Source organism: Rhamphochromis longiceps, linkage group LG14, assembly GCF_057381845.1.
Source record: "Rhamphochromis longiceps isolate RC_006_pf linkage group LG14, R_longiceps_female_GT1.1, whole genome shotgun sequence".
Lineage (NCBI taxonomy): Eukaryota > Metazoa > Chordata > Actinopteri > Cichliformes > Cichlidae > Rhamphochromis > Rhamphochromis longiceps.
In genome coordinates, this window is record NC_140570.1 from 13,818,132 (window position 1) to 13,832,178 (window position 14,047).

Sequence of the window (14,047 nt, forward strand, 5' to 3'; positions counted from 1 at the left end):
TTTGACCCTGCATGAGTAAAATCCGGTCTATTTCCAAAGCCGTATGCAGCAATACTTACATATTTAAAAATGAAAAGAAAAATCTGATCTGGAGTCACATCGCTGCCATCACGATTTGCTGCTTTTCCCTCATTAAAGTTTACGGCAGGACAGGCTGCCTCAATGTTACTATTGGTGTGTTCAACAGTGCCTTATACCTGAAAATGAAGAAAGGAATTTCTTTTACACATCTGGAAATTGTGTCTTGAGCCTAAACTCTTAAAAACAGATGCAGTTTGTGTGGAAGAAAACAGGGAATTAACTTTTCAGATGGTGTGCAGGTCCCCGAGGACCCATGAGGAGTGCACAACCATCTCGTGGCTTGATGGAAGAAGGCTTTGCACCAATAAGCCTGCTTAAATCCTTCTGCCTAAAAACATCCACCACACTTAAACACTATGTTTTTCTAGCTCCTCAGTTATAATTAGTTTCACCAAGTTTTAGCATTTAGGCGTAGATTATGCTATGAAACAATGGTGAAGCCTTTATTATAGTTTTGGCCAAAGCAGGACAGGATGTAACAGTTTAGAATATCCAACAGTATTTATTTAAATAATTTTACATGTTTTATACATATTAAACACACAAAAGTATTAAGTTTAATCTCAGTGGTGCAATGAGTTAATTCAAAAATTGAAATTACATCAGTGGTGCTTCAAATTGAAATCGACTTATCCAAAGTATTAAATGAACAAATTAGCATAGTCTACCTATAAAGTGCAACTCGCCATGTCCAGCTAGCTGACAGGGAGATTCAGAAAGGTGACAGTCAGAAAATTCATATGGTTTTCTCCAGGCTTAGAAAAGTGAAGACTAGACGGATTTTACATATTTTCCAACACTTTGTCTCTCTGCTTTGATATTGCACATCGTTTTGAAGAAATATCACCAGTAGTTGTATTTATTTATTTTGTTTCCATGAGCTTTCTGTCATGTCACTGAGTCTACCTTACATGCATAGACAATGGACAAAATACAGTCTGTGTCAAGAGGTCCTATATTATGCAAGAAACAAAAAAAAAACTTGAACAAAAGCTTACTGAGTCTGGTTTAGGAGGGAAGAGATTACATGGATAATTAGATCATCATGTTTACTGTTTGCTGTCCCTTCAAACACTCTAAGCTGCAAATACAACATTGCAAATCCTATGTTCCCTAACCAAATTGCTTTTTTTTTTCTTTTCTCCTTAATCTTCCCTGTAGCTGGTTGCAGTCCTCATGGACCTTTAAAAAAACGGCTCCTCTTTGCACACCCATTTCTCTGGCTTGTGCATGGAAATGTGGGCACCTCTAGAATCAGAGTCATTTCTTCTAAAGAGTTCACTGTGACTGTTCGTTCTTGGTCCCGTCACAGCGTCCGTGTTGCTGTCACTGTCTCTGTCGCACGCTTGCCTTTTTGAAACCAGGTGACTTGAATGCTGTGTGTTTAACCTCTTTTTTGGTATTTTGTGTTTCAGCTTTGAGGCTGCAAGGGAAAACAGTGGGTCAGTGCAAGGTGATAACGGGCTTTTAATGCTGGAATATGACACATCTTGATGGAGAGTCGTTAAGTCAGTTTTCTCCTCAGTTTTAGGCTGATTCTCATCAATGGAAAAATGTTCCCCTTCCACTCTTTCATGTTTTATGTTCGTCGCCCCGTGATTGTCACTGTCCTCTGTTTTGACGGTTGCCTGTCTGTTGGCTTCACTCTGGTGTGCAGAGTATTTCGAACACGGTGCGAAGTCGTCAAAAGTGTAGCCCTCCTCGTTCGCTTCCTTGTGTTTTTTCTCGTGGCTTCTCTTCGTGGCGAGGTAGAGAAAGCGCTGGGGACAGAAGGAGCAGCGGTACCTTTTCTCTCGGTTGGGGCTCTGGGGTGTGTTATCGAAGCAGGAGCCATTTTCCATACAGCTGCTGCAGATGTAATCGCGGCCGGCGGGCGCCTCACTGGGGGGGCCTTGTTTACCGCAGGTTCGACAGAAACAGGGGTGAGAGCCAATGACATGAGCCCTCAGACCGGTCTCCGTGATAAAAGAGCTGTCACAGATCTCACAGTTGTACGTGGCCCTTGGGCTGCAGTTCTTGCCAACGCTGTGCTTCACCCTCGTGCTGCTCACCGACACGCTCTCTTCTCTCAGCCAACTGCTTCTTTCCAGGTGGGCCTCGCTAGCAGCAGTTCTATCTACTGATGTTTCAGAAAAATGGTGAAACATGGCTTTTCTGTGCTTATATCTGAGCTTCTTCCTTTTCTTTTTAGCTTTATAGGAATAGTAGGGGCGCCAGAGCTTATCTGCTCCCTCGCAATCAGACGGGTCATCGCATGCCTCTGGCTCTCTGGTGGCAGCAACTTCTGGTCTGAAGCGGAGCCTGGGACTCTCTGAGTCTTCCCTTGTTAGAGGGCACTGGCTTGGGCTCTGCTCCACACTCAGTTCTCGAATTCTCCTTTTTTTCCTGGGAAATAGTTTCGATCCTTTGATTTGGCGTCGGATAATGGCTTCGTTGCCAATTTTGACTGTTATCTGACACAGCGGCATGGCATCGCTGTCAAAAGATGGACCTGGGCATGCTGGTTTAGCGATGTATGTTTCTGTTTTTGCCCCCAATGTTTTATCACACAACAAATTCTCTGTGTGCGATTGAAGGATCTCCTTGGTCATGTCCTCGACTCTTTTGGCAGAAGCTGACAGCTCACCTAGCTTTTTAACAGTGTTCAAGGACTTTAAGAAGGGCATATTATGACTCATGTGCTCTGAGTTAATTAACGGAGATGGATTATCTTTGTAACCTGCAGGAGATTCTGCATGGGGTTGCACAGAAAAGGAACCGTCATAGCTAAAGAAGGGTGGACCTCTGTTTTCTGCCTCTTTTCTTGTGGCCCCTCGAATTTCCACCTCACTGTTTAGATTTTGGTCGCCATCCTGGTCACATGGCTTGTCAAAGCTGATGCGAGGCATGACAGGTGAAATCATCTTTGTCGTTGCCATGAACGTCAGAGGGAATGAAGCAGTGTCAGAGTGGCTGTTGAGACCATTTTCTTCAATTTGAGGGATAACAGAGTTACTGTCTGTTGCAGACTGATCACCTCCTTCAGCTCTCTCTGAATACGTGTGACTGTACGTCTTGTATTGTCTTTTTCTAAACTTCATGGGTAGAAGCCTGTAGAGTTTGAGAGGATAAATGTTGGATTTTAGCCCACCGTTTGCAGACTTTTTCTTAACAGACAGACTGGGATCAATGCCATGAAAGGACTTCTGATGGTTCTTCAGGATATAGTATGTCATGAATGTCTCCAGGCAGAAAATGCACTGGTAGCGGCGTTCACCTGTGTGCCAGATTTCATGCTTAGTGCGATACTCTGCCAGGGCAAATACTTTGTTACAGTAATGACAGGGGTAGGCCCTCTGCCAGGAATGTACATTCTCATGCCGCTTTAGACTGGATAGGGTGACGTAAACCCGTTTACACACACTACAGCTATATCTCCTCTGACCACCATATATCTTCATTGGCTTCTCATCGTGTGGAGGCTCTGATTGGTCCACTTGAAGGGGCTCTGGGGTGTGAGGGCTTGGTAGGTCGGTGGGAGGAGGCTGGGATATGTTGGTTTCCATTTCTGATCCGTCATCGGAATGGTGATCCACCTCTTTGGTTGAGCTATCCCTGGCATCTAGTTTAGGTGGGCCTCTCAAAGCCTTAGGACAGACCTGCTCATGGTTGCGCAGACGTTTGAGGTGTATAAACTTCCTGTGGCAAAACTTGCAAAACAAATGACTAACAAAACGCTTTTTATGTACCTCTGAGTGAATGGTGAGAAGAGCTTTATTTGTGAATATCTCCGGACAGTGCTCACAGCCATAGATTGATATGCTGTCCTCTGTCTGAGGGGAAAGTGTTGGCGGACCCAGCTCCATTGGAGCTGTGTCTGTGGCCATAGGTGGCCCTGTGTCTATGCTTTTTTCTGCCTCAGAAAAAAGCGGAGGCGGGGTCATAACTGTGGCAGGTGTTGCAGTAGCACCGTCAGTAAATGTGGGGGTCACTGTATTTGGTTTGTCGGTTTCTGGTTCGGCTGGTGTCGGAAGCATGCTTTTACCCAAAATGCTTCTCAGCTTGTGCCGCTTTTTAAGCGGTCCTATATTCCTGTAAATGAGTTGCTTTGGCTGTGGTACAGCTGGCTTACAGACCTTCTTGCTGTCACACTGACTGCTATCTTTGCCTTCAGTGGATTTGCATACTGCATATGAGTGCTCGGAGAGGGCGTGGGTAGTCTCATTGTTCCCGCTGAAGCAGGATGTTGTAGAACAACTTGATGGGAGCTGACCCAAGTCGGGTGACTGCCTCTCTCTGTTTGCTTGATCCAGAGGGGTGAAAGGATTGTTTCCAGGACACACTTCAGTGATTGAGAAGGCATTGGTGATGCGTGGTCCTCTGCTGCTGTCTACCTCCTCAAGCCCAAGAGGTGCTTTCTTTATTTTTTCAGACACCGGGGCAGTGCAAGAATCTGCTGGTTTAACACATTCATCCTGTCTCTCTTGTTCTGCGAGCTTCTCCAAAAAAGCAATTCCGAGTCTTTTTCCAGCTGCTACGACACCCTTGGTGTCCTCTGCATCAGATGATGTCACCTTCGAGCAGTATATGAAGTTGAGGATACAGGCAAACACTTCAGACTTAAGGTCCATCAGCTCCAGCACTTGGCTGGAGTTCCATGGCTCAGAAGTCGTCAGAGCGTTCCTGAAGTACCCACTGCAGGCTGCCAGTATGTTCTTGTGGGCCCGAAACTTTACATCCTCCACCACAATGGTAACATCACAGAAGAGGCCCTGTAAACGCTGTTCATTAAGCTTGCTAAGCACAGTTTGAGGGTGAGCGTTATCCATCAGGTTGTGAGGGCATGGAGACACCACAGTCATCTAAACATAGGACGAGAAATAATCACATTAGAGTTTTGCGAAACAGAGAATCTGAATTCCAAAAGAAGACTCAGGAGTGAAGTGTGTACATGTATTATTTGAAGCTATCAAGCTCTTTGTGTGATTTAACACTAGATGGCAGTAATGTCCTGGCACATGAGCTCTAATGTCAACAAGCTGGTGAACACTTCTGACTCAAGAAACTATATTTTCACTTGCATTTTGCATAAAATGTAATTTTCTAACAATTCAAAAATGGCTTACACAATGACTTTAATGCAAACTGTAGGCTCATTGAAATATCAGACCTATAAACTGTGGCTGAATTGTCTTAAGACTGTGTTGCTCTCTGAAATCACTTCTGCTTAATCCCAGATGTGCTTCTCGTCTGTAGAAGAGCTCTTTAATCTCACATTTTTAAAAGTTAATCTCCCTTTTTATGTCGGGCACACGTAACTGTTAATGCACTTTGTTATTTCAGGCTGTAAATCATTAGACGGTGCAGCAATAGGGAGGGTGTGAGTAATTACTTCAAGGAATGGAAATTTGAGCTTTAAGTGACAACTGTAAGCTACTACAGCAAAGGCTGCAGAGGAGCTGCTTTGTGGCTTATAGTTTGTACTAGAAAGTGCTCTGGTGGGAGTGTGTCACGCAACCGCATAGAAGTACTGCGAGCGAGCATTTTTATTCAAAGGCTGCGTTTAAATATGAGCTAAAACCAAAGAGACCGGCTTAAAAATTTGGCGGAATGGCTGCAGTTAAAAAAAATCCTGAATCTATAATGACCTAATGGTTGACAGCTGGTGCACCTGGCATTCTCAAACAGTCGGCCCTTTTTGTTTTTAGTTGTAATTAATGATGAATAAATTGAATGGTAATCCAGTCAGTGTGATGCCACAGCGGTGCACAACACAAAGACCAGTTGTACAGTCATCATGACTGCCTGTTGTTTTTGGTTTGTTTTGCTTTGGTTTTAAAGTTAATATATGAATGTTACCCATAGAGTTATGAGTCATATGCTCCCATTTTGTTTTTCAGTTTGTTGTGCAGGCACCAAAGGTTGCTTTTAATTCCCAACTATTCATCAATACCTCGTTTAAGGGCAACTAACATAAACAATGCTATGAAAAGCTTATTTATTGCATGTGTTAGTATATAAAATTGATAATGCATTGATAACAGTAATGCAGTAGTTACTCTTGAGGAAATGCCTTTCAGTTTCCGCATACTGGAGCTAATGGCGGCCTTGATTGTACAGACTGGTATTTTTGAACGCTGCCAATCCAGCGTTTATGGATTAATTTGATTCTGATAATGACTTAACGCGATCTGCAATCTGCAAACCCTAGATGAAGTTAATTCTGACTTTGAAAGAGGATGACGGGTTAACTGTGGCCTACTCATATAGAGTCAGGGATGAGTCGTTACTGAGGCATTTAGCATGTGTTACACAGTGCGCTGACTGTATCTGCTAAAGCACACTCAGCTTACACTTGCAAGTGCTGAATCATCACGCCTTTTGCAAGTCAAGCTCAGAGGTCACCACTTTACATTGATGCTATTTTCATCTTTGTGGCTGCATTGAAAGTCGCGCAGTGATGATTGTACAAATTAGCATTAGATCCTTTTTTTTTAGGAGTTTAATATGTTTTTATCTACACGCCAGCCATCTTTATCGGTTAGCTCTGTTTTAAATTCACAGTTCAGTTTGATATCTGATATTGTGTCACGTTTTGTTAATGTCTGCCAGTGGTGCGCACCATTTGGCAGCCTGCTGTTGTGAACGACCGGTATTCTTTACTCCCGGGACTGCAGGTGATTTATCACCGAAGGTATTTTTTGTTTACGTTTTGTTTTGTTTTTGAATTCTCGTGCAACAAATATGGCCGCCAGTCTTTAAAGCATCCCAGACTGATGAAACACAGCCACCCTGCTGCCGTCTTTCTCAGACAGGCCTCTGTTGTCATGGCAACATGCTATGGCGCAGCTCTTATTGGGATTCAGCTGGATGGCAAGTGACTGTATTAGCCGTCCGAGTATTCGGTCCCCTCTCTCTCCCACAAACAAGCTGCCCTCTCTGAGAACCTGCACCGCGCAGCAGTCTGCAGAGCAATCGAGGTTTGCCTTTGTCTCGGCTTGAATGTACTTTGTGTCTGTGTATTGGTCTGTGTGTCTTTGTCTGCAGCAAAAAAAAAAGGACTTTCTCACCTAGCGCAAGTGATGTGCCACGCATTTGTTTTAATTTCGTACTTTGTGCTTCATCAGAAGCGTTTCATCCTTTCCTCTGCATCGTTATTCTACTTCACCGCATTCATTTTTTCCACATTTTGTACGAGTTTTCTCGGATTTATTCCCACCACATGCTGAGCGGAAATTAGAATTTCTCATCAGGGCTTATGAATTTGCCACACCCCAACTTTAGTTTACCTTCAAAGACAAAGTGAAATTATTTTTGTTACATCTGTAATGAAAAAGTCCCCACACACTAAACCACAAACCAAGAAATGACAGTACAGCATACAGACAGCATTGTCAATCAAAGAGCGAAATATCAAAGCAAAAGACACTTCACTCATCTGTGCGAAGCGAACTTCCGCAAATAAAAATTAAAAACCCCAAACAAAAAAAGAGAAAGAAAAACGGTTAAAAAATCATGCAAAACATACCTTAGTAAATCAGAGAAAGTGATGCAGGGCGAACAGGAAGCAGTGTCATGCAGTATCCCTTTTCTACAGCCCCGTGTATACCAAACTATACATGAAAAACAGTTTCGTGAGACCAAGGCGAAAGTAGTTTTCTTTTTCTATGATGGTCGCTGAACAGTGGTGTTGTCAGAAGCAGAGCTTTTTCTGACGTCTTTCTTCCTCTCCCTCCCTCTCTGTATGAAGATGACTCCGGCTCCAACGTCCTTCGCCTCTATCCATGCAGCCCAAGTCCTGGGCTAGATCTGCCCTGCCCTCCTCTGGCTGTCCCTCTTCTGTCCTGCTACAAGCTATAGGAATAACTCACGGTTTAAGCAGCGTGTAGCTAAATCGGACTATTGGTCTGCTTTTGTGCTGGCTGGGCAACTGAAGCTTTCGTTCTGGAGCCACTGAGCAGGAAGCGGCAACTTTTATTAAGCATGGCAGAGGGTTGTAGGGAGAGCGGAGAGATGCAGGGTGCTACATCACACACCAGCTCTGTACTCGAATGCACCGCCAGAGAAAACGCTGAGCTGCATTGCTATTAGCAGCATAGAGTGAAGGGTTCCTCTGCTGTACAGCAGACGATCTATTAAATCTCCCCAGCACCGCACCAGCGGGATCTCGATGCAGCTCGATGTTGACCAAAAATGCATGACATAAAATCATCTCCAGCCCACTTAGAAAGAGCATGCACCTTAAATGCATGACGCTACACTATGTCTGTCTTTGCCAGTGCAGCAATACATTACACCAAAGGTTTTCGTCTGTGCTTACGCAGTCACTGTGGTTAGGTAATGCACAAGCTAAGAGAAGATGGCACTGTCCTATTTGTGTAGCTTTGTTAGTCAGCGGACAGATGTTCATCAATGCTTTTTCTCACAGTTGCATCGAGCATGCAAACCGGATGCAAAGCTAAGAGAGAGTCCCGCTTTCAGCGGAGACTCTGCTTATACCTACATAGAAGCTGCTGATTGATGCACTGGCAGCAGATGCGTCAGCAATGCAGACGAGGAGGGGGAGGGGAGGAAGCTAAACACGACATGGCTCTGTGAGCTTCTCACTAGCCTCTAAGGACGGAAGCACTGTTTTATTTACGTGGCTGAGAGTGGAGTCATATGACTGTGCCCTCCTCATCCTGACTGAGATCCACTTTAACAAACAGCAAGCATCAAAGCTTTCATTTTTATGGCACTATTTAGTTCAAAAGACAGAAATGAGGCAGGTGCTGTATCACCATGCATGCACTTACTTATCGCCCTGAAGGGGGGAATGTTTTCTTCATTAAGTGTTTGTGCTTTCCACACTTAAAAGACCGAACTTTAAAATCTTAACAGCCGTGACTGCTGCCCCCTTTTTTGTGTTTGCTGTATGACATTAATTTGGTTTGATGAATGCACACAATAGCCACCATTTCTGGGTGGCGTGGCACGCAGCCCTCCGCTCATCGCTGTTCAGTTTTCTTTTCAAATATCATCATCTACATATCTGCTTGTGTGAACTTACAGTGTAAAGCAACAAAAAGACAGATTAAACATATTTTTACTGTAGCAGCAAACATTAAAACGTGGATTAGTTGTTTGATTCAGAGTAAAAATTAGAAAAGCAGTCAGTTTGAGAGTGACAGCGGAATGATGATGTTTTCTTTTAACCTTTGTAAAGCAAAGAAAGTAAAGTTTATGTATATGAAGACACAAACTGCCTGACACCAAAAGGAAAAAAAACCCCTAAATGATAGTGGTATTGGTTGGACACTTTAGTTCATGCTTGGATCAGACTGATCCTTTAAGGCTTTTGAACAATGCTTTGTGGTGAAAACGCCATAATTACAGCGTGTGTTACTGTAAAGTTTACTTTGTATTCTCTGGTCTGACTCTCAGCAGAGTCAGCCTACAGGTTCGTTTGACCTTCATCATGCAGCGTCAAACTATCCGCCCATTCTGTGAGAAGTTCTTATCTACTCGCTCTCACGCATGTGAATGAGAGAACCCTGCTTTGGTGGGAAGAAGTTAATTTGTGTGCATGGATGCATTTAAATCTGCATTTAAATAAGTCTACACAGTAACCTTGTTTTGCTTTGATTGTCTGTGCCTTACACCGTACAGTAAAACTACTACATGTCAAAGTAACCTTTAAACAGAATAAGGTGGTCACAAAAACACGTGTACAAAAAATGAAAATGAAATAAAGTTAACGGTTTGCGGAGGCTGCTCTTGGAAAGCACCAGAGTGTAATGAAAAAGCGGTAAAAATGATTTCACTTTCATTTGGCATCATTTCTGGGAGGGAAGGTGGTTTAATACATTTGTTTTTAGACTCTCACCACTACTTAAGCCTTCTTCTGGACTAAGAAAGCTAGGAGCGTTTAATCCGGCCCATAACGTGCTAAAACTGGAGTAATCATCGCTACCATGAAGGCATTTTTTGCATCACTGTAGTGTATCAGTAAGTCCCCATACTGAGAGTAAGAAATAACTTGATGATAAAAAGATGGAGATTAGAATGGCTAGACATTTATTGCTTTATAACAAATTAAACCTAATCCATGTAGACCATTTAGGTTATTGTTTGCCACCATCTTTTTCAATAGACACGTGTGATTCCACTGTGTGCAGAAACCATTAAGAGCTCTTTTTCAGTAAGCTGCATTTAATTAATATTTATAGACTGCAAGATATTGAAAAGAGGAAGAACAGCATCAATTTCTTACTGGTCAGACAAGTTTATAAGCTTTTTTAAATAAGCTTATCGAGATTTGCATGTCACAAAGTGGGCGGTACATCAAACAGATAATTTTTGATCACGATTGCCTTGAACTGTCAAGACATATATACATATATGTATTTATATTTTCCTTCCTGGTATGACATCTCTGTCCAATCATAGCAGCCACCTGTTGTTTTAGTTAGCGCCTGTGTGGTTCTCGAATTCACAGCAAAGAGATATTAGACGTCAAATTAAAACCCTGGTTTCAGTATATATTAGTAGTTTGTGTCTAATTTCAGGTTTTCTCCTCCATAAAACCTGACAGCAGATTCTGATGCTGGAAAAACGAATCATTTCTTATTTATGAGAAAAAGCCCATTTTGTGGTCTTCTTATTGTTTTAACCTAAATAATAACTCATCTGTATGAACAGCCTAGATACCCTTATTAGGGTTTTTTTTTTAAATTTATTGCTTGGCACAATTGCTTTGGGATTTACGAGGTTAGGTCTCAAGCTAAAGCTTAAAGAGGCCTGCAAATTATAAGAAAGAAAATAACTGTCCTAACTGGAAGTTCTGTGCTCATATTGGTATTTTGTAAACATAACCCTGACATTACAGCTAGGATGTGTTTAAAACCATAGGACAAAGTTAACAGGCCTCTTCGCCTCTGATGCTCAGTGAGCTCAGCTGCGGCCTGCAGGGACGCTCTTCGGGGAAAAGGCTGAGAGGAAAAGACTGCAGCAGAAGGCTGAGTAGGCCTCATTCTCATTCTCAAAGCATTCACACTCTTTAGCATACAAAGACATTCATCCCTTGGACAACTTATGTTGCTGCTGCAACAAGCACTCGTACTTTGAGATGCCTACCAAAACGTTTGTGTGGAAGGTCTTGCCGGGCCTGTCCCTTCGCTGTGGAAGCCTCTCTGGTGTTTGTTTAGAAGGAGGAGAGCGACTACCCAGCTCCCATTCTTCCTCTAGCCCGGATCAGGTCATTACCACTTTCCCTTCGTCACTGCCGTCTGTGGACTATGGCTCTGGCAGAGGTTCCCGGTTCCTGCTGTGCGAAGTTGCCTTCTGGAGGCTGCTGCTACTGCTGCGTCACTCCCGCTGCATCACTGACCCACAAAGAGGAACTGAGAAGGAGGGGTGGTGTTGTGAATGTGTGCAGTAAATGGATAAGCATGAAAAAACCCACACAGCCCTACACCAAGTCAGTAATCAAATGGATGTGGCTGATGTCTCTGTGCCTCAGAGTGAGGCCTAGCTGTTGCTGTGGTATTTGGGAAGTGGGTCTGGGAGACAGATTCTTTATTGTTACGTAATGAATATTTTTCCTAGACCAGACTCAGCTGAGAAGGCGGTGTCAGGGGCTAATAATAGGTCATGGTACCCACCATTCAGGGCTGTATGCTGTCATGTCAGATCACTCCAGCACACAGCTATCATTTGGCCACAGAAATATTTGATATTGCAGGAAGGCGCAGTCATTTATGTTAAACTACCTGCAGTTTAACACGTGTTCTACTTTTTGTTATAACACAAGGGCTTACTTAGGTTTTGTTTCTTTTTTTGGCATTCTTACATGACAGTAGGACTGTATTATGTTATTCTTTTAAAATTTACTATAACATGCCAGCTCTGATTCTAAAGTACCTGTAAACAGAGAAAAACAGTGCATACCTTTGTCTTATGTTACTGTAGCTTGCTGGTACAGGTTTCAGGAGAGGTAGGTAGGACTGCTGTGTCAGATGTCCTTACACACGTATATGTACAAGCTTTTAATCCAGAATAAGTAAGTTGGAGTCTTTTAGGCCTTGATATGGTAACCAGAACTACAGCACTTGTTTTGCACACGTTACCTTTACATACTTGATTTCCCTCCTCCTCCTCCTCCTCCTGTCATCTGACTCATTTTGACGTTTTTATTGTGACATTGCTCCCTCTGCTGGCTGCTTCAGTGATCCCACAGAAAGCCAGGCTGCCTTGTGTATGCAAAGACAGCGGAGGCCGGTTGAGGGCTTTCAGCAGAGGGCGCAGCCAGCAGTTCACCAGCAAATGTAAACAGGAAGTATGACATGATGTCAGCAGGACTTCAGTTGCTTATGTATTTTTCTGTAAGTTTGTTTACATTTTAATTTCACCAGGTTGTCATCCAGACATGAAGTGCCAATTTAATGTCATTTACAAGGAATCTTACACAACGCACACTCTTTGAAACAAAACAAAACTTGCAAGCAAGAGTTTCCTTTGTAATGCAAAAGTAGTGACTTACTTTGGAGAATATTCACAACATTTTTACACACACACACACACACACACACACACACACACACACACACACACACACACACACACAAAAGCCCTCATTCATTACTGAAGTCTTTTTTAGTTTGCTAATGAGCCAGTGTGATTTTACTTGTTTTGCAACAATAATAAAAGGGTTTGTTTTTGAATATATATTTTACTGCTGTTTTTTATCATCACTGTTGTGGAAAAAAGTTAGAAAGGTGCTCTTCCAGCCCATGGCACTGGCTATGTCCTCAATGTCCCTGTTAAACCCAGCGCAGTTCCTCACAGTCTGCTCCCAAAACTTCTCAGAGCTGAAGAGCTGGTACAATCCGGTTAGAGCACAGCACAACATACACGTGAACACAAATGAATTTGAACACAAGAAAAAAACAATAGACACTAAAGCATTATTTCTGTATCATCGAACAAATCCAGTACTTTACCGTTGTCCTCACCGTTTTGAATCTGCGTGACGTCTGTGCCAGCAGTGCCGTGTCTTTCAGCTCGAGGCAGTACATGATTCGGAGCATGATGTCATCAGGTAAACGCTCCAGGTAATCAAACTTTCCTTGGCACAGTGCTGCTGTGTAATCCAGGATCCTTTGCCCAAAAACAGCACCGACTTCATCTGCAGATGATAAGTCGACAAACACAGCCCTTTCTATGTCAAATTATAAACCCAAACAAGATTCAGAAATAGGTTAGAAAAGAATATTATCAAGAACTTCATGGAAGTGGGAGTGATGATTTCGATGAAGAAAACTTACACTGTAGAGTTTTATCATTTTGGAAGTCCTGATGAGATGTCTTCTGCTGATTTGGGGGAAGACCTCTGCATTCAAGTCGCAAAGAAATCCTCCATGAGGTTAGTATTACCTAAATTTAGAGGGGAAAAACAAAGATGGGACTTCAAGACTTTAATCCAGGAGACTCTCTTGAAGTAGTGGCTACAAGATGCCGATATGCTACTGGAACAGGGCAAATGATTTTACTAAAACATATTGCTATTAGCTTGTTATTTGTTAAGCATAAATATTAGAAAATAGTAGCAAAGCCATATTTAAAGCTAAATAACAACGTGAAAATTAAGCTAGCCTCAAATAGAGGGATTGTTTTTATAAGCACGCTTTATACAGTTACTCCTCGAAAGTCTGTTATATAAATAATACATAACCTCGTTTTTGGTAATGACAAGTTGAAAAAAATCCTTTTGAGGCGGCGGACCCTGATCACTAATTTCAAACAGTCTATCCCCAAGCAAAGACGCCATTTTGGACGCAAAAAATGTTGCCATGACAACTAAAAAGCAACTAAAACTGTCTTTGCACAACGACTCATGAAACGGACCGATTGCTTTTTCATTGATGTTGGGTAATAACAAAAAGTTATGCGGGGCATATTAATTTTACACATATGCTTGTTTCATATATGTCTGTTGAAGGGGGGAGGA

The 14,047-nt window shown here is 42.6% G+C and overlaps 2 protein-coding genes across 4 annotated transcripts; both read right to left on the reverse strand.

Annotated features, from left to right (window-relative positions):
- Nucleotides 1–344: 344 nt before the first annotated feature.
- Nucleotides 345–12,752, reverse strand: zbtb38 (zinc finger and BTB domain containing 38). 3 transcript variants are annotated; one of them, XM_085379860.1, is made up of 2 exons: nucleotides 11,989–12,752; nucleotides 345–11,441 (listed from the first exon to the last, which is right to left on the reverse strand). In XM_085379860.1, the coding sequence occupies exon 2, from the start codon at nucleotides 4,920–4,922 to the stop codon at nucleotides 1,266–1,268; it is 3,657 nt and encodes a 1,218-aa protein (XP_085235986.1). In that variant the 5' UTR covers nucleotides 4,923–11,441; nucleotides 11,989–12,752; the 3' UTR covers nucleotides 345–1,265. The 3 variants fall into 3 exon arrangements, with proteins under 3 accessions (XP_085235986.1, XP_085235984.1, XP_085235985.1); XM_085379858.1 differs by having other exon boundaries at nucleotides 345–4,922; nucleotides 11,176–12,752; XM_085379859.1 differs by having other exon boundaries at nucleotides 345–4,922; nucleotides 7,589–12,752.
- A 17-nt stretch (nucleotides 12,753–12,769) lies between these two features.
- fbxo36a (F-box protein 36a) lies at nucleotides 12,770–13,891 on the reverse strand. The gene is made up of 4 exons (XM_085379862.1): nucleotides 13,772–13,891; nucleotides 13,365–13,473; nucleotides 13,053–13,225; nucleotides 12,770–12,916 (listed from the first exon to the last, which is right to left on the reverse strand). Exons 1-4 carry the CDS (start codon nucleotides 13,889–13,891, stop codon nucleotides 12,770–12,772), a joined length of 549 nt encoding a protein of 182 aa, XP_085235988.1.
- Nucleotides 13,892–14,047: the final 156 nt, after the last annotated feature.

Bases quoted from the DNA above. Each gene is read 5' to 3' on its own strand.
- zbtb38 (XM_085379860.1), bottom strand. From the start codon at position 4,922: ATGACTGTGGTGTCTCCATGCCCTCACAACCTGATGGATAACGCTCAC.
- fbxo36a (XM_085379862.1), bottom strand. From the start codon at position 13,891: ATGGCAACATTTTTTGCGTCCAAAATGGCGTCTTTGCTTGGGGATAGA. The intron at 13,474-13,771 runs GTTATGTATTAT...CTCTAAATTTAG, and splicing joins TTGTCATTACCAAAAACGAG to GTAATACTAACCTCATGGAG. The intron at 13,226-13,364 runs GTAAGTTTTCTT...TATCATCTGCAG, and splicing joins AAATGATAAAACTCTACAGT to ATGAAGTCGGTGCTGTTTTT.